General features: G+C 48.0%; 1 protein-coding gene and 1 long non-coding RNA gene across 2 annotated transcripts in view; one reads left to right on the forward strand and one right to left on the reverse strand.

Annotated features, from left to right (window-relative positions):
• FNDC5 (fibronectin type III domain containing 5) overlaps positions 1–22301 on the reverse strand; it is a 31998-nt gene that overhangs the window by 4212 nt on the left and 5485 nt on the right. Inside the window, exons 2-5 of the mRNA XM_083452017.1 lie at positions 10590–10705; positions 8733–8931; positions 7280–7372; positions 513–646 (exon numbers count right to left, since the gene is read on the reverse strand). Coding sequence (XP_083308143.1) covers positions 513–646; positions 7280–7372; positions 8733–8931; positions 10590–10705 — 542 coding nt within the window. The remainder of the gene's footprint in view (positions 1–512; positions 647–7279; positions 7373–8732; positions 8932–10589; positions 10706–22301) is intronic.
• LOC310682832 lies at positions 3506–10942 on the forward strand. Its single transcript, XR_014514193.1, has 3 exons — positions 3506–3736; positions 10071–10187; positions 10632–10942. It is a non-coding gene; the product is annotated as an uncharacterized lncRNA (long non-coding RNA).

The following is a 22301-nucleotide window of genomic DNA, read 5'->3' on the forward strand; positions in this document are numbered from 1 at the left end:
TAAGGTTTTGCTGTGACTTAGGTCTGGCCCACCCATGAGGCAGGGTGAAGGAGCCACCTTGGGTGGCAGAAACCCCTGAAGCAGCTCCCCTGTGGGCACACTGCTCGCTCCGCCACCTCTGCCAACATCGGTGTTGATTTCCAGAAAGATCTTGAGAGATCTCACTGAAATCTAGCAAGTTATTGAGATCTCACATAGTGCGACTATCGCCCCAAGCAAATTAAACAGAGACAAAAAAGCAGGAAGCAGACACACACACACACCAAGGTGCATACATCTCAATTTAAAAGTAAAACTTTAAAGTCAATTTAAAATAAAAAAACCAGGAGGGGCATGGGACCTTGGCAGCCACCAGGGTATTTTTGAGTCTGCCATGGTGGCCATGGGCATCACTGGGCTGGCTGTGTGTTCAGAAGCAGAACATGGACTTCCAGCTCAAGTCAAAGCAAAGGCTACTTTTAGAGAGGTTGGTTGCCTTGCCTCCCCCCCCCCCAATTCCTGGCCCTTCTCACCTTGCTACGCAGGAGGCCCCCGCTCTGGTGTTCGGGGGTGCTGTTTTCTGAGGTGCTCTTGGTTTTCTCCTTGTTGTTATTTGGTTCGTTGTCTTTGATGATGTCGTACTGCCTGCAGAACAGGGCGATCACCCCTGAGGGGGAGAAAAAGCATCACAGGTCCCTCTGCCTTCCAGAAGGGCAACCAGGAGTATCGCCTGAACACCATTTGTTCCTGCGGCAAACCGTGAACCGCCTGGGGCCCTGCCCAAGGAGCTGTGGCTGACTCAGCTCCCTTAACCAGGCCAAGGTCTGCAAGGAAGTGGCGCAGCTGGAAATAAAAGGTAGCGCCTGCCAGCTCCCATCTCACCCCAATCCGACATGAAGTTTAACTACATGGAACCGTATTTGTGCAGAATGTTCCATGTCATTCCTTAGTTGTCTCCTCATTAAAAATGTAGATCTATCTCCCCCAACCTGGTGCCCACCAGATGTTTTGAACTACAACTCCCAACAGCCACAGCAGCACAGCCATATGATGCTGGGGCTGAAGGGGACTGTAGTCCAAAACATTGGGAGGGCACAAGGTTGGCGAAGGCTGCTTCAGACCTTCTCAGGCTGTCTCTTTGGTGTTATTCTGTCAAGGTCTATTATTGGCATTTGTACATATTTTTATATCACAACTGAAGAAACAAACATGATTCCTCCCCGTCAACTGAAAACAAAATAACTGGGACAGGCATGATGGTGACGGAAGTGTTATAAAATATCAACCGCATTAGAGGGAGTGAATATGAGGGGAATTATTCACTCCCTCTATCTCAGGCTGTTTTGTGGAGTCTTTAGGGTTCTGTCAACATTTCTGATAAAGTTAATTATTGGCAGATTAAAAGCAACCAAAGCACAGCAAATATGAACGTTCCATGGCGTCACAGCAGCTCAGCCAATAGCACCAGAGGCTTCATGGCCACAAGGATAATCTCTCCAGGCTCTCCAGATAACTCTCCAGATAACTAATATCTATAGTTGCTCAGCTTGCACCAGTGAGTTGCCCATTTGGATAGACTAGCAGTAGCCAATATGGTTGCCCTCCCAGCCACCCCTGATTATAGGTCATGCTGTCTGGGGATGATGGGAGTTGTAGTCCACTGCCTACCTGTTATACGTATATCCTCCGGAGGAATAATTTCAGGTGGCAAGTCAGAGGGTGGGCTGGCTGACCTCAAAGGTTACACAATGCTGTTTTAAGCAAAGTAGTTTTGGCGCCTCACTTGTGTGAAGGGGCTGGAAGGCAGCCCTGTCTGCTAGCAAGCAAAAAGCAGGTGTCTGTTTGGCAGGGCACACAGGCACGGGTGGTGGGGAAGAGGAGGGCAGTGGAAAATTCCTTCGTCTCAGAATCCAGGCTGGGCACCGGTGACAAATGGAGGGGATGGCAGCATTTCCCACAACAGCCTCTGTGCTTTAGTGTGCTTGAATTGGCAGGCTTTCTGCTTGCGCGTTGCAAACACGATGTGACGGCTGTAGCGGGAAAGGGCAGCAGTGCAAATGACCCATCTCTGCCCCCATAACATGCTCTGAAAAGAGGACATGTTTCTATGCTCTTGGTAAAGACTAGATTCAAGAGAAAATGCTGCCTTGTGCTTGTAACCGAGGCCTTGGTGTTGGTTCTCCTCTTTGAGGAAGGCTTTTTTGGAGAGATTAACATGGCCAAATCATCAGCCCTGCAACTGAGTTCAGGGCATAGAGCAGCCTTCCTCATCCTGCTGCATCAGCTCAGATTCCCTGGCCTACAATTCCCATCAGACCCAACAGGTGTCCCATTATGCTAGGACTGATGGGAGCTGTAGTCCAAGACCAGTTTGCACCACGATTGTGTAGGATCAGCTCAAAACATCCCTGCAAAAGTGGAGCATTGTGTTCAGAGAATCAGAGAATCCTAACGTTGGAAGGGACCACGAGGGTCATCTGGTCCAACCCCCTGCAATGGAGGAGTCTTTTTGCCCAACATGGGGCTCAAACCCACAACCCTGAGATTAAGAGTCTCGTGTTCTACCAGCTGAGCTATCCAGGGAAGTATTCCATTCCAATAAGCATGTTCCCTCCCATGAAATTCATGCAGATGCCTATCAGCTCTGGATTGAAGTGATGGCGAGCCAGCCTGGAAGCCAGACCATCTCATTCGGAAGCCCCTATAATACCAAATAAGTGGAAGGCTGATAGGAATGGAAGGGGGAGTCTTAGATTTGTTCCTTCTGCCTAAGCTCTCAACATAAAGCAATTAATAAGTTATTGCAGAATGAACACACATCAGCTTGCAAAGCTACTTCTGTAGGGCTGGCTGTTCAACAGCTTTGTTTTGTACCCCTCTGTGCACATCTTGTCTACAAGAAACCAGAAAGTCCTTTGGCCAGAAAGCTGGAGAGTATGAAGGGAGAGGCAAAATTCGTCCCCAGAGAAGGACGTAAATTATCCCGTTTGCTGTCTCATTGATTTGCTGGCCTGCTTGCTTCACCTGAAACGGCCCTCCTTCCCCCGTGCTTCCAGCGAAAGCAATTGCAAAGCTCCCTGGCAGAGTGTTTCTGCTTTTCATAAATGTTTCATACTGCAGAAGGGGCAAAAGCAGCTGTCGATGGAGCTAGGGGGCTGAGCACAGAAAGCAAACAAGCCTGAGCTGCCTTTTGCATTAGCTCGTGCTTGGCAAGTCCCAGCTGGCAGGAGAAGGCAATGCAGAAGCGGGATGAAGAGGAGCCACTTCAGAGCTTGCTTTCAAAATGCCAGGGACAGGTGAAGCTAGCAGGGAGCTGGGTTGATGTACTACAACTGGGAGTGAGAGCACTGTGGGTCCAAAACACCTCTTCCTCTCTCTTGGCCTCAACCTCTGCTATAATGGGGAGATGATGAAAATAATCCCATTGGACTATGTTACTGAGCTGACCAATTTATTGTTACATGCAACCCTACCCTCTCATCCTAGGGTGATGTGACATCCAGCCCAGTGAAGGAGAGGAAAGCCCCCCACTTGTCTCCATGGCAACAGAGCTCATTGTTGAGATACAGATGATGGGCACTTGGCTGAGCAGCCCAGGCCATCATCTTGACAAACAAACTGGTCTGACAGGTTTCCTCTTATAGATTTTAGTCTCTCATACACAACATTACAGATCTGAAGGTACCTACTGTATGTCTACCACCCAGACTGACTCCTTCCTGAAACCTTCAACATTATTGAGCCTCCTGGCAAGTAGGTTTTGCGATATCCATTCTTAAGTGAGCCGTTTGTGGGAGGGGTATACAAGAGCACAACAAGCAATTGTTATTCCACACTTTCCAGCACATTTTCTCATCACTTTCCTTACTGCAAAAGTCCTTTTATTTGGGGGGGGGTTGGATGGAAGCTATAGGAGGAAGCTTCCTAAACTGGTCAGACCAGTCCCTTTGTCAGTGTAATGGCCTTAGCTGCTCAGCTAAGCATCCTGCATTTGCAGCTGAAAACAGCGAGCTCCCTTGTCATAGAAACAAATGGGTGGGCCTTTCCCCACCTCTCCTGGCTGGATGCCAGGGTCATCCTAGTATGGAGAACAATAGGCCAAGCGGGGCTGTGGGGGGGGGTGAGTTTGGCTGGGCTGGAAGCTGGACAGAGAGGCTTGTCTTGCTCTGTGCTGAACCCAAAGCTGTGGCTTGGGGCTTCCCTGGAGACCTAAAGGAGAGGCAAGATCTATGGAAGTGTTAATTAATTAATTAATTAATTAATTAATAATTTATGCCCCACCCATCTGGCTGGCTTCCAACAAAATATTAAAATACAGTTCTTTGAGCCCCTCCATCCTATACTCAGGTTGGATATATATGTAAATAAAGTCATATATCCTAAAGACACTTCAGTCTCCAATGACCCTCATTGCACCCTGGGTAAGTGCAGGCCCCCCTGGAGTCTCTTGCCGCTTGGAGATTGGCCAGGGTTCAAATCCCCACTCGGCCATGAAGCTCACTAGGGACCTTGGGCTGGTCACTGCTTCTTGGCCTAACCTACCTCACAAAGTTGTTGTGGGAATTAAATGAGGAGGGGGAGAACCATGGACAGCACCACCTTGAGCTCCTTGGAAGGAAAGGTGGGATAGAAATGTAACTAATAACAACAATATAATAATAATAATAATAATAATAATAATAATAATAATAATAGGACTTTTTATGATTGATCTTTGTAAGCTGTTTTGCTCAGGGAACATTTATTTATTTTTGAGGAGGTAAAACAGCCTGATATTCAGCGCTTTTCCCCTAGAAAAATAGGTGTTGGTACTCACCATGAAGTTGTTACAGTAAGCGTCACACTTTTTAACAACAATGGGGAAAAGTGCCGGTACCGCGCACCTTTGAGTATCCCCTGGAGAAAAGCACTGCTTATATTTATGACCATTCTGCAGATGGAAGGTGGGCTGATGTTGAGAGTGAGAGATGCCTGAGGCTACCGGATTTGTTCATGGCCAAGGCAGTATTTAAAGTGGGGGCTTATCGCTCACCCCCTTAAGTCGGTTCCATGCAGCCTGCTTAATGAGCATTCAGCCTGGCTTGTGTGCAGAGAGATTAGGCGGCGGCAGCTATTGAATGATAATCCACCTTGTTATCCTCCTCATTCCAGTGCCTTTCCCTATCATGTTCCTTATCCCATCCAATCTTTCCAGGTGGAGGGGAGGTTTTGTTTCGCAAGAGCTACAGATCAGTTGTAATTGTGTAGCCTGATGTGACTGAATCCCACCCGTAAACAGTGACTGTATGGGAAATGGCCTTAGACAATACTCTGCATTGGCTCGGGGAATTATTCGTCAATATGTGTACACCTAAATATACAGAGCAGTTGATACGGATGGAAGAAGAGAGACAATAAAGAACAGGAGTCTCTGGGCACGTGCAGGAAGTACAGGCTTCCTCACCTACACCACACATCTGGGTTTATAGGGGGCAAAAATGTGAGGATATGAGTTCAAGGCACGTCCAAGCCTTCTGTTTTTACAAATGACTCACACTGGCAACAACCTGCTGGCAAACTTGCAGAATTATAGCAGAAGGGGCTTGAATATTTATGGAGACTATAAACTAGCACACATTTATTTATTTTGATAGAGCAGGAACCATTATGGGATGGTGGGGAGTTGCCCCTCTAACTTTTCCATATGCAGTCTTTCCTTATGACATCTCTTAAGAAGTCTAAAAAGTAAAGCCTAGCATGCCCAGTATTGCCAAGCTAATCTTAATTCCAAAAGCAGACCTTAGATTCAACACAAATTACATTCAACACACTTTTAAAGCACGTTGCTTTCCCCAAACCAAGGGAGCATGGTTCCCCCTTGCAGACCTGCAATTCCCAGTACCCTTATCAAATTCCCAGGGTTCTTTGTGGGATGTTCTGTGTTTTACATGTGTGTTGGGTGTGCTTTGAATGTCCTCATAAACTGGTCATACATCAACACCTACAGTTCTATGATTCTGTCACAGAGGGAGCAGTTTTGCTTACAGGAAAGTTTTCTTTTTGTCTCTCCACGCCTGCCCTCCCCCTCAATTCCTGGTAGTAGATTTTAAGAGGATTGGGGTTTACTGCCATTCTGCTGGTTTATGCTCTAATAATGCTTCAGGCCATTTATTGTTTTAACAATTCTGTCATTTTAACAGGGGGTAGTTAAATAGGCACTCCAGTAAAAAATACTAATAACACAAAGAAACAGGAGCGGATTGCAAGGCAGGCACAGGGTGACAATTTACACTTGATTTGTCTGTTTAGACTTCTTCAGAATTTCAGAGAAGGCACATAGTGAGAAATCTTGACTGGCTGGCAATTTACAGTGGTACCTCGGGTTAAGTACTTAATTCGTTCCGGAGGTCCATTCTTAACCTGAAACTGTTCTTAACCTGAAGCACCACTTTAGCTAATGGGGCCTCCTGCTGCCGCCACGCTGCTGTAGCACGATTTCTGTTCTCATCCTGAAGCAAAGTTCTTAACCCGAGGTATTATTTCTGGGTTAGCGGAGTCTGTAACCTGAAGCGCATGTAACCTGAAGTGTATGTAACCCGAGGTACCACTGTACAAGACTCTGATGGGACAAATAAAGGCAAAAGAGTCTTGTGCCACTGGGGACTATCCAGGGAGGTGAGTGGCTATTGTGAAGTTATTTCAGTTCCTAACAAGTCCCAACCCCAGGGACTCAGCTGTTTCTCAGCTACAGAAATAGCTGTTTGAATGTACACCAGATGGCGACAGAGAGCAGGAAATTTTAAAACGCGATTTTCCATAGAGATTTTTTTCTTTTGTTTTTACAATCTAACTTCTGACTGTTTTTAATAGCATCCCCCCCCCCTGTTTAGATCCACCCCAGGAAACAAGCTGGGTAAGAGCACATTGGAAATACAACAAAATCTAGAAAGATAACAACCATACTTGTGTGCAAGCTGGTAAAATTCTAATAATCTCTATCCTTGATTATAGTCGAACCCAAGCACATGTAACCCAAATAACTGCTTATTCTTCCTCATTCATCCCTCCCTCTGCCCTCTTTCCACTGCAGTCTGATCTGTGTTCAGTTTTAGACTGGAAACATAACTGGGGCAGCAGCCTCTCCTCTTGTACTTTTTAAAGCATCCAATGCACACAGGCGGGGACATATTGTGAAAATGATTGCCTAGTTATGTCCACCTGTGCACATGTCTTCAGGGTCTTTTTGTGTGCACAAAATTCTCTGTCCAAAACCCCCAATACATGCATTTATTTTGCATGCATTTAGGGGACTCATACTGACCTGCCCACATGAACAAGACCACGACAATGATGAGGATCTCCCCGGCTCGCAGCTGCTGGTTTTTCTCTCCCATCTCCTTCATCGTTACCTCATCTGCACAGGATGGGGGAAAAGAGAGAGAGAGAGAGAGAGAGAGAGAGAGAGAGAGAGAGAGAGAGAGAGAGATGGCAGGCGGACCTTAGCTCCATTCCAAACCTACCCTCACAGATTTTTGTTACCCTAAACAAAGAATTGGGCAAAGAGTTGACTTGTGAAGCACGGCTTTCAAGTACGCAAGGTATCCCTAGGTGTGAGGACCATGTGGCTTCCCCCAATGTACCTCTGAGCCTCTGATAGCAGCCTTTGCCAACCTGGTGGTGTCCAGGCATTTTGGACCACACCTTCCATCAGCCCCGGCGACAGCATCCTGTGGCATTGCAGAGGCTTTTTAGATAGACACCTCTCATCTTGGAGAAACAAACCGTGGCACCCTCAGCCCCTCTCTCACAAGGAACCTGGTCAAGGTCTCCCCATATGAGAAGATATGCTGTGCTTCTATTTAATTCATAGTTATTATTTCTACATGTGTATAAACAAATGAAAGCAGATCTGTGGCCTCTTTTTGCGCAATGTATAAGTGGTCATCCTGTCCTAACTCAGAGTAGACCCCTTGCTGGCCCTACGTCAGTCATATCCTTTCATTTTACTGGGTCTGCACTGAGTAAACCTTATTTTGGTACAACCCAGAGGATTTCAGAATGTTTGAGGTTTTCTCACACTTGAGTGATGAGCAACTTCTATCCCCTTCTGCCTTGCTGGGTGCTAGGTCACTCATTGTTATCCCACCCCCCCTGACCCCATGCACTATTCTGTTCCTCCTTGCTGTTTTCCCAGCCACCAAACTGATTTTTGCAAACCTGGAAAGGCTGCTGTGGTGCCTGATGTGGGTGTATACCACCCTAGCCCTTTTGCACAAATCCACACAATGCAGAACCCAGCCCCCAATACACAAACAGCAGCTTCGCCTTTTGTTCCAGCTGGGCAGGTGCTTGAAAAGGCCCAGTAACCCAAGGGCTGTATCATGGACCTGGCAGGTCGCAAGGCAGGGCTGATGCATTCCCTCTTGGCCAGAGGTGTTGGCAGCAGCAGCAAATGTTGCACAGCCCCAGTTTAGGCCTTCCAGCTGCTTACTTCCACTTCCCAGCTGTGCTGAAAGAAGGATGTTCATCTGACCAGCTAGAGGGCCCTGGAGGAAGGGGCCACAGCAGTGGACACCCTCCCCCTGGAAGAGGCAGGGTGCGCAGAATGAGAATTATCTCCTGCTGGCTCTCACCTTCTTCTGGTACTTCATCCCAGCTGACAGCAGTGGCTCAGTGGGGTCCCTTTGCCACTTGTAGCTCCACTTCGCTGCCCTCCTGCCAACAGTGCTGCTTGTCTCCCACCTCCCAGGGCCCACAGCCTCCTCCTGACTTGCCTTTGTTTTTGGAAGCCAGTTTCTCCGCTTCCCGGGGGGTCTTGAAGTGGACTGGTTCGCTGGCTGGACTCTGGCCTTGGATGCTGATGGACTGGACGTGCACAATGTACTCGGTGTCCTCTTCCAGGTCCCAGAGGGAGCACGAGCGGGTGGTGGTGTTCACCTCCTGGATGAAGCGCAGCATCCTGACATCCTTCTTCTGCAGGGGGAGAAAGCAAAACACCCACATATTCCAAAGGGCCAAATGAGAAATGGCAGCAGCAGGTCCCATTGTTTAAACCAAAGCCTGTCCCAATCAGAGGCAGTGGCGTAGCGTGGGTTGTCAGCACCCGGGGCAAGGCAAGTAATTTGCGCCCCCCGCTGCACTGTCCCTCCTCCAGATAGTCCCTCGCTCTCTCTCCGCACCGCACGCCTGGCACCGCCCCCCTCCACAGTGGGCGGCGACCTGGCGGCTCGGATCGGATTCGCACAGCCAGCACTGCAGTGAGAGAGAGTGAGTGAGCCAGGTAGGGGCAGAGAGCTGCGAGTGTGAGCGCCCCCCCCATGTTGCGCCCGGTGCGGCCGGCCCCCCCTGCACCCCCACGCTACACCACTGATCAGAGGCGTAGCAAGCTCAGGTGGTACCCGGTGCGGAAAATTCCTTGTCACTCCCCCACACACATTCAGATTATTAAAAGAAGGAAAAATAAGATACTTAGAGTCGCAAGTGTTATTTTCTTGTTCATTTACTGAACATTGTGAGCATAAACAGCTTTGGCTTAGCGGCCCAGGAGGTCGTCCGCAGTGCCCGCGCGCCCCAGAGCCCAACCGCTGTTGGCAGGTGCTAAGGCCACTGGTTCGGGGACCTGCCTCCCAGCTGCTTTTGGTTCCTATGTTTTTGCAAGAGCTCATTGAGACACAGTTTATTGACTGCTTTTGACCACTCTCCTCTACTCTTATCAGGGTGGTTGAAACAGGAAGCAGCAGCCTGTGGAGGCCGCTGCAGTGGCCCAAAAAACCCAACCACTGCTGGCAGGAGGCTATGCAAGTCGGCCTTGGAACACCAGCCCTTTCCTTGCCTTCGCCCTGCCCCCAGCCACAGCCGATTGGCCAGCTGGGTTGGGGGCGGGGCGAAGGTTTCAAGGCAAGGAGGGTGACATCTGGGACCCGGGGAGCCCCCCCCCCAACCTCTCGGAGAGGTGCTACAATAAGTTTATTTTTTAAATACTTATTTTCTCCAGTTTGTCACCCCCCTCAGTTGTGGCACCCAGACCGAACCGCCCCACCGCACACCTCTTCCTATGCCACTGGTCCCAATCATTTGCTTGCTGCTTTGAAATAACTTGTTTTTGCTCACAGGACAAGGTGTCAGAAGACCTTTAAATTCTGATGACAGGGGAATGTCTGAATGGAATGAGGGAAGAGAGAGTCATTGCATCTTTCTGAAGTTTGATTGACAAGGAAACTCTTTAGGCAGTGAGTTGCATCAGCCTCTCAATTACTGTAACAGTTTGTTCAGGTTTCATATAAATTTATTCAGGTTTGTGTATATCTTTTATTTTTACATCTGTTAAAAATAGGAACTGAAAGGGAATGCTGTGATTTGCCAGGGATAGTCAGAATATTATTTATTTTATTTTTTGTCAACTAGTGCTATTTTTATAAGGATACGTAGCTCCCATTGTTAAATTCTTGTTTGATGATCCGAGGACTAGATGCAAAGAAACAATTCTGAATCTGAGGTTGCTTCCAGACAACCTCTTTACTGATTCAACTGCACAAAGTTGCTGGTAGGTTAGACAACATTGGCTGTTTATTGAACCTCCGTTCTGATCTTGCAAAAAGTCCAGTTTTAAGGGAAGGGATTTTGCCACCTACCTGCTGGGAGATGGCAAATCCTATGACCACCTCTTCTTCCAGGACGTCCCAGGTCACAACAGCTGAGTTGGCTTTCAGGAGCTTGACTGTGACATTGACTGGAGCGGAGGGGCTGTCTGCAAGGAGAGGGAGATTCACATCACATGAATGGAGAAGATGCTTAGCAGGAGAGAAGGAAGCTGGAAGGACTTCACACCACACATGATTAGCTAATGGAATTGACTGTCAGAAGAAACATAATAAATAACAACAACAATCTATGGTTTTTTACACTGCGGGGGGTTTATTGTTTTTATTTGTTACTATGTTAAGCATTTTTGTGTTTTTATATTATAAACCACCCTGTGATCCTCTGCTGAAGGACAGTATTATTATTAGGCACTCACTCCCACCTGAAGGAGAGCTGATGGTGGTTTGGAGAAATGCAGAAGGGAAATTTGTGGAGGCAACATGTCTGGATAGCTAGTAGCCCTTACAGCTAAATGGAACCTTAGCTGTATTCAGAGGCCATGCATTGCAATGCTTCTGGCCAGTAGCAGTGGATCTGTATCAAGAAGCAATCACTGAACAATTAACTCCCATGGAAACACATCACCTGTAGTCTCCTTAATAAATGATGCATCTGACAACTTTGCCCAGGACTGTTAAGAGACACTCCAGCAAGAGCTCTGGATGCATTAGCCTTCTCCTGCACAGACCTCTCCCAGTCTTACAACAACACCTTAAAAGATTGGGAGAATGTAGACAGCATGCTTTGAATGAAGAAGAAGAATTATGCAAGAATAATGGTGATGAAGACCCTGCCGTGTGTGTGTGTGTGTGTGCATGGCTCTACATATGCAGCACAGATATGCCCCTAACCGGATAGATGCTAGGAAAAACACACTAGTTTACACATTAGAATATGCCCCAGGGAAAGGAGGGAATGCAGGCAAAGGCTGTTTTGTGTACATTTAGCCTCACAATGGTCCTAAGAAATAGGTAAGACTATGGGCTTTCCATACCTCCTCTTACTGTGGATTTCGTCTACGTGGTGCTCCCCTCTAACTGTCACAGTCCCAAGCTTTCCCCTCCATGTATCCATAGATTCCCTATATGCAATTGATGCAGCTCTCCTATATGAATTTTCAAAGCAAAGGGGATCTCTGGATTTAGGGAGGAGAAAGTGTGGGACAGCAGTAGCTGGATAAGAACGTCACACAGGTAAGGAGGCACAAGGGATTCACAATATGCATAAGGGTGAGATATGAATTTTAACAGGGAGAAATGTAAAGTATTGCACTTGGGCAAAAAAAAAAAATGAGAGGCACAAATACAAGATGGGTGACACCTGGCTTGAGAGCAGTACATGTGAAAAGGATCTAGGAGTCTTGGTTGACCACAAACTTGACATGAGCCAACAGTGTGACGCGGCAGCTAAAAAAGCCAATGCAATTCTGGGCTGCATCAATAGGAGTATAGCATCTAGATCAAGGGAAGTAATAGTGCCACTGTATTCTTCTCTGGTCAGACCTCACCTGGAGTACTGTGTCCAGTTCTGGGCACCACAGTTCAAGAAGGACACTGACAAACTGGAACGTGTCCAGAGGAGGGCAACCAAAATGGTCAAAGGCCTGGAAACGATGCCTTATGAGGGACGGCTAAGGGAGCTGGGCATGTTTAGCCTGGAGAAGAGGAGGTTAAGGGGTGATATGATAGCCATGTTCAAATATCTAAAAGGATGTCACATAGAGGAGGTAGAAAGGTGGTTTTCTGCTGCTCCAGAGAAGCGGACATGGAGCAATGGATCCAAACTACAAGAAAGAAGATTCCACCTAAATATTAGGAAGAACTTCCTGACAGTAAGAGCTGTTCGACAGTGGAATTTGCTGCCAAGGAGTGTGGTGGAGTCTCCTTCTTTGGAGGTCTTTAAGCAGAGGCTTGACAACCATATATCAGGAGTGCTCTGATGGTGTTTCCTGCTTGGCAGGGGGTTGGACTCGATGGCCCTTGTGGTCTCTTCCAACTCTATGATTCTATGATTCTATGGGTGGGTCCTGAGATGTAGAGAGACAAGTGAATTCACCCGGAGACAGGAAAACTCACTTGAGAAATCTCACATGAGGGGGTGGGCAAAGGGAAGCAAGTAAGAATATATCTTCTTCCCCTCTCTCTCACTAATTGCATTGCTCTAATTCCAAAATTGGTAGGGACGCGGGTGGCGCTGTGGGTTAAAGCCTCAGTGCCTAGGGCTTGCCGATCGAAAGGTCGGCGGTTCGAATCCCCGCGGCGGGGTGCGCTCCCGCTGTTCGGTCCCAGCGCCTGCCAACCTAGCAGTTCGAAAGCACCCCTGGGTACAAGTAGATAAATAGGGACCGCTTACTAGCGGGAAGGTAAACGGCGTTTCCGTGTGCGGCTCTGGCTTGTCAGAGCAGCGATGTCATGCTTGCCACGTGACCTGGAAGTGTCTTCAGACAGCGCTGGCCCTTGGCCTCTTTGAGTGAGATGGGCGCACAACCCTAGAGTCTGTCAAGACTGGCCCATACGGGCAGGGGTACATTTACCTTTTTAATTCCAAAATTATATTGGAGCAAGATATTTAGTTGCCATTGGAAAGCCCAATCCCAAGTAAAAAGCAAGCCAGTAAATTTGGTGCCTGTTACTTAACAGGGTCTGCAAGATTCCCAGCAGGTGTGAGGAGGCCAACAAGAAACTAGCCAGTGGCCCATTTGCTTACCTAGAGCCTGTCACTGTTTTTGATCATAGCTACTCTTTGGGATTCGGGAGGAATACAAGGTTCTTAGAAAAAGAAAAAAGAAAGCACATATCTAGTTATAGGATGAGCATGTCCATTTCTGCTACAGCTGTCTCATCACTGCCTTAAGCTTTACTTTTAAAGCATTACTTTTAAAAATAAATAATCGTGGATTAGAACTTAAGTCTTCTCTGAACAGCCAACTAGATGGATGGGTGCCAATTTAGCAGCTGCTCCTTTGGCATGCAAACAGCAGACAAAAGGGATTCACAGCACAATCCTGCACATGCTTACTCTGAGTAAGTCCCAATGAGTTCAGTGGGGCGTACTCCTCCCAGGTCAAGTGGGCACAGTCTTGCAGGCTCGGCATGACTGCAGCTGCATCCTGCTGTTGCAGCTGAGCTCTCCCAAGGGCAACCAGCACTGGAGCTCAGCTCCCATCCCCGCTGGTCACTGAAGGGCCAAAAAGCAGCAACCTTCCTGGCTGCAGATGAGAGCCTTTGAGCTCTGGGGCTTCCTAAGCTGCACTTACGGTAAAAGCAGCAAGGGAGCACAGCGGAATTTGTATCAAGGCCAGGCAGTGAGGAGTTTGTAGGTCACTTTGTTCCCGTTCTGCAGGGTGCACCCCCGACATTGTAAAAAGCTTAAAGACTGCAGAGCCTTTCCAGAAGGGTCAAGGGATGCCGAAAGCTTTTTAGCAGCAAGCGAGAGCCGCGGATGGTGGTGCACTCATTGTGGAACTTGCGTTGCGCCCATTTGCACTTCACCTTCCCACACACTCTATTCATACAGACACACAACACTCATGCGAACACACACTAGCACCCACGCAGTCCAACAGAGAAGTCAAAAGCCCTCCCACCCAAGAGATTTGGAGGTTTCAAAGACTGCAGTCTCCAGATTCCTGCCTTTTGTTTTCCAATTTTTTCTGCAAATGAACAGGCATACTATGCATTCATTCATGGTTCTAGGCAGCCATAGGAAGCACCCTAAAAGCTTAGTTTTATTTTACACCCACACACCATTTGCTGTGGGTTCAAAGTGCTTCCCATATGTAGTCATCCTTGCAAGAGACCTGTGAGGGTGAAGAGTGTCCAGATCTGGGGGAACTTGAGGAAACAGGGCCTTAGATAAGGCCATCGAAGTTTAAGATCAGATTTGAACCTGCGGATCCTGCATCAGCTCACACGCTTACCAACTGGGGAAATCCAGGGAGGACTTTTCAATGGCTTAATGCAGATTAGCCAAAGGAACCTCAATCAGAGGCACCCTGCTGCCCTGCTAGTTACCACCTCCCAATCTGAACGAGGAGCCTGCTTACAGATGTTCTGTAGACATGGCGAGATGCTCAATTCTGGAGCTATCAAAGAAACAGGTGGCAATTCCACACCGAGGTGGGGATGATCCTTCACCAGCTTGGCTGCAAAGACCAAGCTTCTGTGCCAAAGTGCCACCACCTCTAGGCTGGGCCCCTGGCTTGGATGTCCCTCCAGTCATTTGAAGCTATAGCTAAGTGGGCTGGGCTGGGCTGCCTTTGTCTAATTCCAGGCATCGCTTAGTGGAACCTGCCAGGAAGCTCTAAATGTCAAGATGCCATCGTGGCAGCTTTCTGTTCCCTGTGCCGTGACCTTTTCTGCAGAAATGAGAGGCGTAAGAACATGACCTGCAGTTCTGTTGCTAAGTTTTCTGATCTCTATTCACTCGCTCAAGAGCTGGAACCTGACCACCCCTCTCTCGCTCTCATTCTCTTTCCTCCTCTCGGGGCTGTGGGGGTCCTTGTTTCCTTCTTGGAAGTGGAGGTGTGGATATAAAAGGGTTTCCCGCCTTCCTCGTGCACTTTGCTATTCAGAGAATTCTTTTTTGCACTCTTCTCTGTGGGGCTCCCACATGCAGAATAATAGCGTGCCAACTTTATGGGTTTTTTAGCAAGGGCTGAAAGCACTCTCCATAGTGCCTTAGTGACAAAGGCACACACAAAAATCCTGGGCCCACCTCTGCCATTTATTTGGACCTGGAGTCACGCAGAGGCCGTGGGAAGGAATGATGGATGGGGATGGATGCTGAGCCACCTTGTCCCCCTGCCACTTTGAGAGGACAAAGCCCCCCTGGCAGCCTGGCCTTTTGTTCTCGAAAGGACAGAGGAAACTGCTCTGAGAACCACTGAGCAGCAAATGGGGCCAGAGGCACCATAATCTTAGGGCCTCCAGCAAGCCATGGGTGGGTGTAGCTGGAGCCAGCAGCCAAGGTGGTGGGGGGTTTAGAATGCACTCCACCCCTTCCCCAAGAAGTTGATTTCTAAAAGAGGAAAGCACCAAGCACAGAGATTTTCAAGGCTCCACAGTTCGGGGGGGGGGGGGAGTAGGGCATTGTAGAAGCAGCCTTGTATTTTACTTCTGAGCCCTAGGTTTGGTGGAGGAATTTGATGCAGTTCACATTTAAAGGCGAACCTACCCTATTCCACACTTTCCCAAACAATATGCAACCCGAAATGCAGTACCCTTCGAAATTTGCACTTCTCCAACTTTTGTGGTGCCATTCTCCAGCTGAGCAAAGTGGACAAAAATGCATATAGCAGCATAGAGTGTGCATTCAAAATGTAAGAGAAAATAAGATTCAAAAATGCATTCTCTCAGAGGAAATCACTTTGCAAAATTGTGTATATTATGCAAAATTGCATAGGAAAATGTGTATATTAGGGGAAATGGGCACTAAAAAATGCTGCTTAATTTTCATGAGGGTTATTATTATTTTTTTAAATTGCAAACTGATATGGAAATGCGGAGACTTGAAGTGAAAGGGTGGAAAAATGAGAACCCGAGAGAAACCAGCTTTCATGCATCCCTATTTCTGAGAGAGGGGGAGAGCAAGTGTGCATGCTGGAGACGGATAGCACCTTATGCTATATCAGTTTACACACACACACACACACACAGAGAGAGAGAGAGAGAGAGAGAGAGAGAAGAGAGTAGGAAGAAATAGGTAGGCACCCTGATGAGAGTGTCTGCCTTCCCCACTGCCTGGCTAAGGGCAATTTGCAGCACAGTGTTGCCGCCTTCCCCCTCTCCCCCTCTAAGCTACCCAGCCATGCCCTGCTCCCTTCAATGATCCTGCCTGCTCCTCCCAGAACAGACTCCGTTTAAATGCCTCATTTTAAACTTCTTCCAGGACGTCTCCTCCCCAGTATGCACAAAGCTCCTTCCTCTGCATGTAACTCCACTAGCTCCCTGTTGCTGCTGCTTCCCCCAGCCTTTGCTTGCCTTCCTTCATTGCCTCCTCCACTGTCACATTTCCAGATTGCAAGGTCCTCGGGGCAGCAATCTGTCAGTTTACCCATGTCGCTTTGCAAAGGGCCATTTTTCCAGCAGGGTGCCACTCTTGGACTCTGCACCCACCACTCACTGTTGACGTCCTTCTGTTTTGGTTGGGAGGCTGTTGCCTGCTGGCTCAGAGGCCCCCTTTCCACCCACATTAACAAGCTTTGCATCAGCTTGCATGTTCGGCTCTAATTAAAGGAATCAGTCCATCACCCTCAGGGGAGTAGGTTCTAACAAAGTATTTGGCAAAAAATTGCTAATTTGTCTGAAATGGCACTTATAAAATAGATTCTCTTACTAGAATGTCTACTTTTTGGCCCAGGAACTAAAAATCAATCGTCCCTGTTCCTGAACAAGAGAAATCACTACTAATGAATCTTGTCCTGTTTCTATTTGCTCCAGTCTTAAGCAGGTTCATCTCAGAGTGAGTACCGTATTTTTCGTCCTATAGGGCGCACCGGCCCATAGGACGCACCTCGTTTTTTTGGGGGGGAAATGAATAAAAAAAATTTATTTCCCCCCCTCAGCTGCGGCTGCCGCCCCAAGCCTTGCGGACACCCGCCAGAAGCAAGGGGAGCCCTCCGGAGGGCTCCCCGTGCTTCGGGCGGGAGGCTGCCGCCCCAAGCCTCGCGCGCCCGGCGGGACCTCCCGCCAGGCGCGCAAGGCTTACCAACACTAGCCCGAAGCACGGGGAGTCCTCCGGAGGGCTCCCCGTGCTTCGGGCGGCAAGCTGCTGCCCCAAGCCTTGTGAGCCTGTGGGAACTCCCACAGGGCTTGCAAGGCTTGCGGAGACCTTCCTGAAGCCTGGAGAGCGAGAGGGGTCGGTGCGCACCGATGCCTCTCGCTCTCCCGGCTTCAGCGAAAGCCTGCATTCGCCCCATAGGACGCACACACATTTCCCCTTCATTTTTGGAGGGGAAAAAGTGCGTCCTATGGGGCGAAAAATACGGTAACTGAATAAAACAACAGTTTTTGGCAATGTGGTGTCCTCCAGATGTTTTAGACCCCCGATCTCCATCAGCCTCAGCTACACAGCTGACTGAAGCTGATAGGAGTTGTAGTCCAAAACATCTGGAGGGCACCAGGTTGGGAAAGACAGAAATTGCCTTCTTTCTTTTTCTTCTGTCTCCACAAGCAAAACCACCCTCCAGATGTTTTCAGACTACAACTCCCATTATCCCTGGCTATTGGCCATGCTGGCTGGCACTGCTGGGAGCTATAGTCTTGCAACATCCAAGGGGCCATGGCTAAAGGCCAGATTGAATTGTGTATTGTCTTAAGAAACTCACATGAGTTTGCAACTAGTTTTCTGCTGTGTAAAGGGGAATGCATTCCGCTAAGTAAAGGAACTTGCTAGCTCAAGTTAGGAAGGATATTAATAAGCAATATATCCTCTCCTGCCACCCTGAACATTCCCACACTAATGTCCTCATTCAATTGTCTTTATTTTGCCTTTGAAGGTGGAGCAGGCCTGCTCAGTTCAGAGGGACTTACTGCAAAGGAAGTGTACATAAGTGTAGTTACCCTGGAATGATACTGAGATAAGGCAACTAACTTCCCAGATAAATCCCTCAGTTAATTTGCCCCAAATCACTAAAAACCAGCTCTTCTTCATTTCATTTATCCCAGTTAAGGTCCCAACAGATCCCATTTCAAATCAATTCAATTCCCCTTCAATTATCCATATCCGTTACCCTTCAAATCATCTCTAGATTAAAACTCATTTATTTCCCCAAATTCAATCTGACTGGGTAACCCCAATGTTTCCTCAGTTCAATTCCCCTCCCCAATCAACAGTCCACCAGAAACATTTGGGGCGCTTAGAAAAAGATCCAGGGCCCATCTTGTCAGGAATGTGAAATGAAGGGGCAGGAAGCGATAACGGGTATGAGGATGTTATAAGCCCTCAAAAACAATGTCCCTGTCTTCACCTCTGGGACACTGGAGGGAGGGAATGGCCTTAGTCCCAACTCTTATAATCTAGGATGAGGTATTGGTGGAAGGTATTCGGGAAATTAAAAGACGCCTGCTTCTTGGGAGAAAAGCAATGACAAACCTAGACAGCATCCTTAAAAGCAGAGACATCACCTTGCCAACAAAGGTCCATATAGTTAAAGCCATGGTTTTCCCAGAAGTGATGTATGGAAGTGAGAGCTGGACCATAAAGAAGGCTGATCGCCAAAGAATTGGTGCTTTTGAATTATGGTGCTGGAGGAGACTCTTGAGAGTCCTGTGGACTGCAAGAAAATCAAACCTATCCATTCTGAAGGAAATCAGCCCTGAGTGCTCACAGGAAGGACAGATCGTGAAGCTGAGGCTCCAATACTTTGGCCACCTCACGAGAAGAGAAGACTCCCTGGAAAAGACCCTGATGTTGGGAAAGATGGAGGGCACAAGGAGAAGGGGACGACAGAGGACGAGATGGTTGGACAGTGTTCTCGAAGCTACCAGCATGCGGGAGGCAGTGGAAGACAGGAGTGCCTGGCGTGCTCTGGTCTATGGGGTCACGAAGTGTTGGACATGACTAAACGACTAAACAACAACAAATTGGGGGAAGGAGGCTAACTGAGAGTGGCTACCTGGTGAGTCCATGGCTGAGGTAAGATCTGAACTGAGTACCAACTACCTCCCGCAAATTCAGCCCCTCCATGGCTCCCCATCTCAGTGTCTCTAGCCAGCTGAACTTTCCTTGGGCAAGTCTTCAAACCTCAGCTATGACAGTCAAATAGATCTGGAGATTTAGACTGGAGATTTGGTAAAATGGGACCAAACATTTCCTTTAAAACTCACAGCCCAAATGCAGGACACCCCTCCCCTTGACTGCCCTTCAAATGTGACATCTCTGTGACCATAACAATTGTGGATAGCACCACAAGCAAAAATGCCTCTGATGTGGGCACATGTGAAAATATAACGGCCTGAAAGCCTTGCTGCTGATCACCTCCGGTGGAAGCACATGTTTTGTGCTGTAAGGATAAGTCCATTTCACTTTACCTGCCCTAGGGCCCATTTGCTACACCACCACTCTAGAGCCTTTAAAGATTGTGCACAGTTCAGTTCCCTCTTTCATCAGCATCTGAGTAATGGGCAGCACTTCCGCAGCGGCTTAAGGGACCAAGCCAGGGCTCACCACAGAGGCCTCAGGCCTGGTGTTATTACAGAGCTAAATCACATTTCCAAGCTGTAAAAATGACTTAAATATTATCTTGGCCATTGCCTTGAGCAGACAATAGAAATTAGGGGAGGTGGGGAGAAGGACTTTCCCAATGAGGCTTCTGCTCCAGTCAAAACCTGCAAGTTCTCTGGCAGCATGAGTCTTTTCCCTACGGAGCCAGCTGCCAAATTAACTTTTTCATTCCCTTCTGGCATCTGCACACCCCTTGTTAAATGAATCCTGCTCTTCTGTTCTTTGATCTTAGCTTGTGGATAGGGCCAATAAAGTGGTGCAAATTAGCCGTGTGCCATTTGCCAAAAGATGGCTTATGAACACCTCGGGGAGTGAGGAAGAAGGCGATCATGTTGTGCACCCAGATTGCTAAAGTCACCACAGGGAAACTAAATCGTAGACCATCTGTATGAAGACCATTTGCATCCTTCCGTGTTTGCACAAATCACTCAAGCCAACAACAGGTTTGCACTGTGTTGGCTGTAACTGTTGCTGTCAGCAACCAATGTCTGAAGCCTGGGCAATGATCCCTGGGCTTGATTAACTCCTGGGAAGGAAGATTTGAAATAAAACACTTTAAGGTGGCCACTTACACATCACCAAGGAAGTGGAGATAAATTGTCAGAAGAAGGACACAGATTTGCATGAAATGGGCATATGTTAATATATGCACATTAAGAAAATAATAATCTGCAATTTAGATAGAAATGCAAGTGGGAAAGTCTGTGTCCAGTTCAGTTTGCTGTCAGTACTGTTGGCAGACAGCTTCACGGCCTCCCCTGCTCTCTCTCCTTCAAGGCCCCTGCCCTTATGCTTCTTTATATATAAAATGGACTTGGACCACACTGCACACCCACACCCACACCCAAAATGCAGAGGGCACTTTCAAATTAGAGGACTGCCCTCTGTGAAGGAGGAAACATGGGCATCCTCAAAACATTGGGATTTCTGTCCCAAGCTAACACACATTTGTAAAGTAAAGCTGGGTTCTGTATAAATTATGGAAATGAAAGAAAGGGACATGGATCTACACGTACAGCACCAAAGCCACACCCCTGACCATTGAACTCAGCTTCTTCCAACTCTTGGGATTTAAAAAGATTTTGCCCGTGTCACTTCTGGCTCATCTTCACAACAGTAAGGACTAAGAACCTGCTTGCTGGTTTCTGAACACAATATCAAATTTTGCACCTTGTTCTTTCCCTCTCCCCACAGACTCATAGAACACACTCTCAGTCCTGCCGTTGGGCTTTGCATGCCATCGTAGAGCTGCAGAGTGTCACCCACCCAGCTAAATGCCCACTGCGAGCTCCATAAGCTTCCTGTTTTGCTGTCTGTCCTGGAACTGCAGAAAGAAGGAGATTGCCAAGCACCTGGCTGGCTGGCTGGCAGGCTACAACAGATGGCTAACGGGTTGCCCTCAGCATAGTGGGGTGCAAGTGTTATCGGAGGTTGGGGGCAGTGCTTAATTTCGAGAAACAGAAAGGTTCTGGGGTTCAGTCCTTGGCATGTGCTTTGGACTGAAATCTTGCTCCTGAATTCTAAGAGGGTTATCCTGTAGCTGCCCAGTGCTGAGGGAGAGGTACATGGGCAGAGTTAACTTTCATTATGAAAGGTTTGTTCCTATCTGCTTTATCAAAAAATGGTGAATGAGGGTGACATGCTGGAATAAGGGTGCCTGCACAGAGCCACATTCCTATCCCTCTTAGGTAGGAGGATTTTTGAATGGCACATGGAGGTGGCCCTATGGTTAGGCAGAAGGAGAGCAGCCATCCTGAAGGGATGGATTTTGCACACTATGAATGGTGCTGATGTGGGATAAGTTCCTGCTGGCTTGTGCTAGATGTTAATTGGGAAGCAGGGGGCGGGCGGGGGAGAGAATGCCATTTGGATGAGTTCATAATGTACACAGTAAAATGTTTGTGGAGGGTTTGTATGTGTGTCCAGGAGGGCACAGAGGAGAAGAGGAAATCAGCTAAAAACCGAGTCCTTTATTTCATCCCATTCCTTTATTCAATCTCAGCTGCTTGAATCTGAGGTGAACTAAGGATAAGGTGAGAGGAGGAGGAGGCGGCCATGGCGTTGGTATGAAAAAGGAGAAATGGGTGGCTATTAGAATTACAAAGGACTTTTGGGAGAGGGTGTGTGTGCCACATCTTACCCACAGTCACCATTTTAAGGACACCTTCATAAATCTCCAGCAGTGCCTCCCAGACAAAGTGACTTCCGGAGTCCCTTGCTCCTTCACAACAGAAGCAGTCAAGGACAACCGTGTGTCTGTTACGTCTACTTCAGCATGGGCAGCAAGAAGCAAAGCAGATGGGCATTGCCGGGGGTGGGGTGGGGAGAGCATGTCACCCCATTAAACTAGGGGCGGCATCCAGCAGCATGAGACATGCTTGCCATCTGCATTGCTTTGAGGTTGCCGTTTCTTTGCAGTTAGAACATGAGCAAAATGCATTTTTGCATGAACAGGAAAAGTCCTTTGGGTTGGACTT

The sequence above is a fragment of the Podarcis tiliguerta genome (assembly GCF_965153285.1).
Source record: "Podarcis tiliguerta genome assembly, chromosome: 8".
Lineage (NCBI taxonomy): Eukaryota > Metazoa > Chordata > Lepidosauria > Squamata > Lacertidae > Podarcis > Podarcis tiliguerta.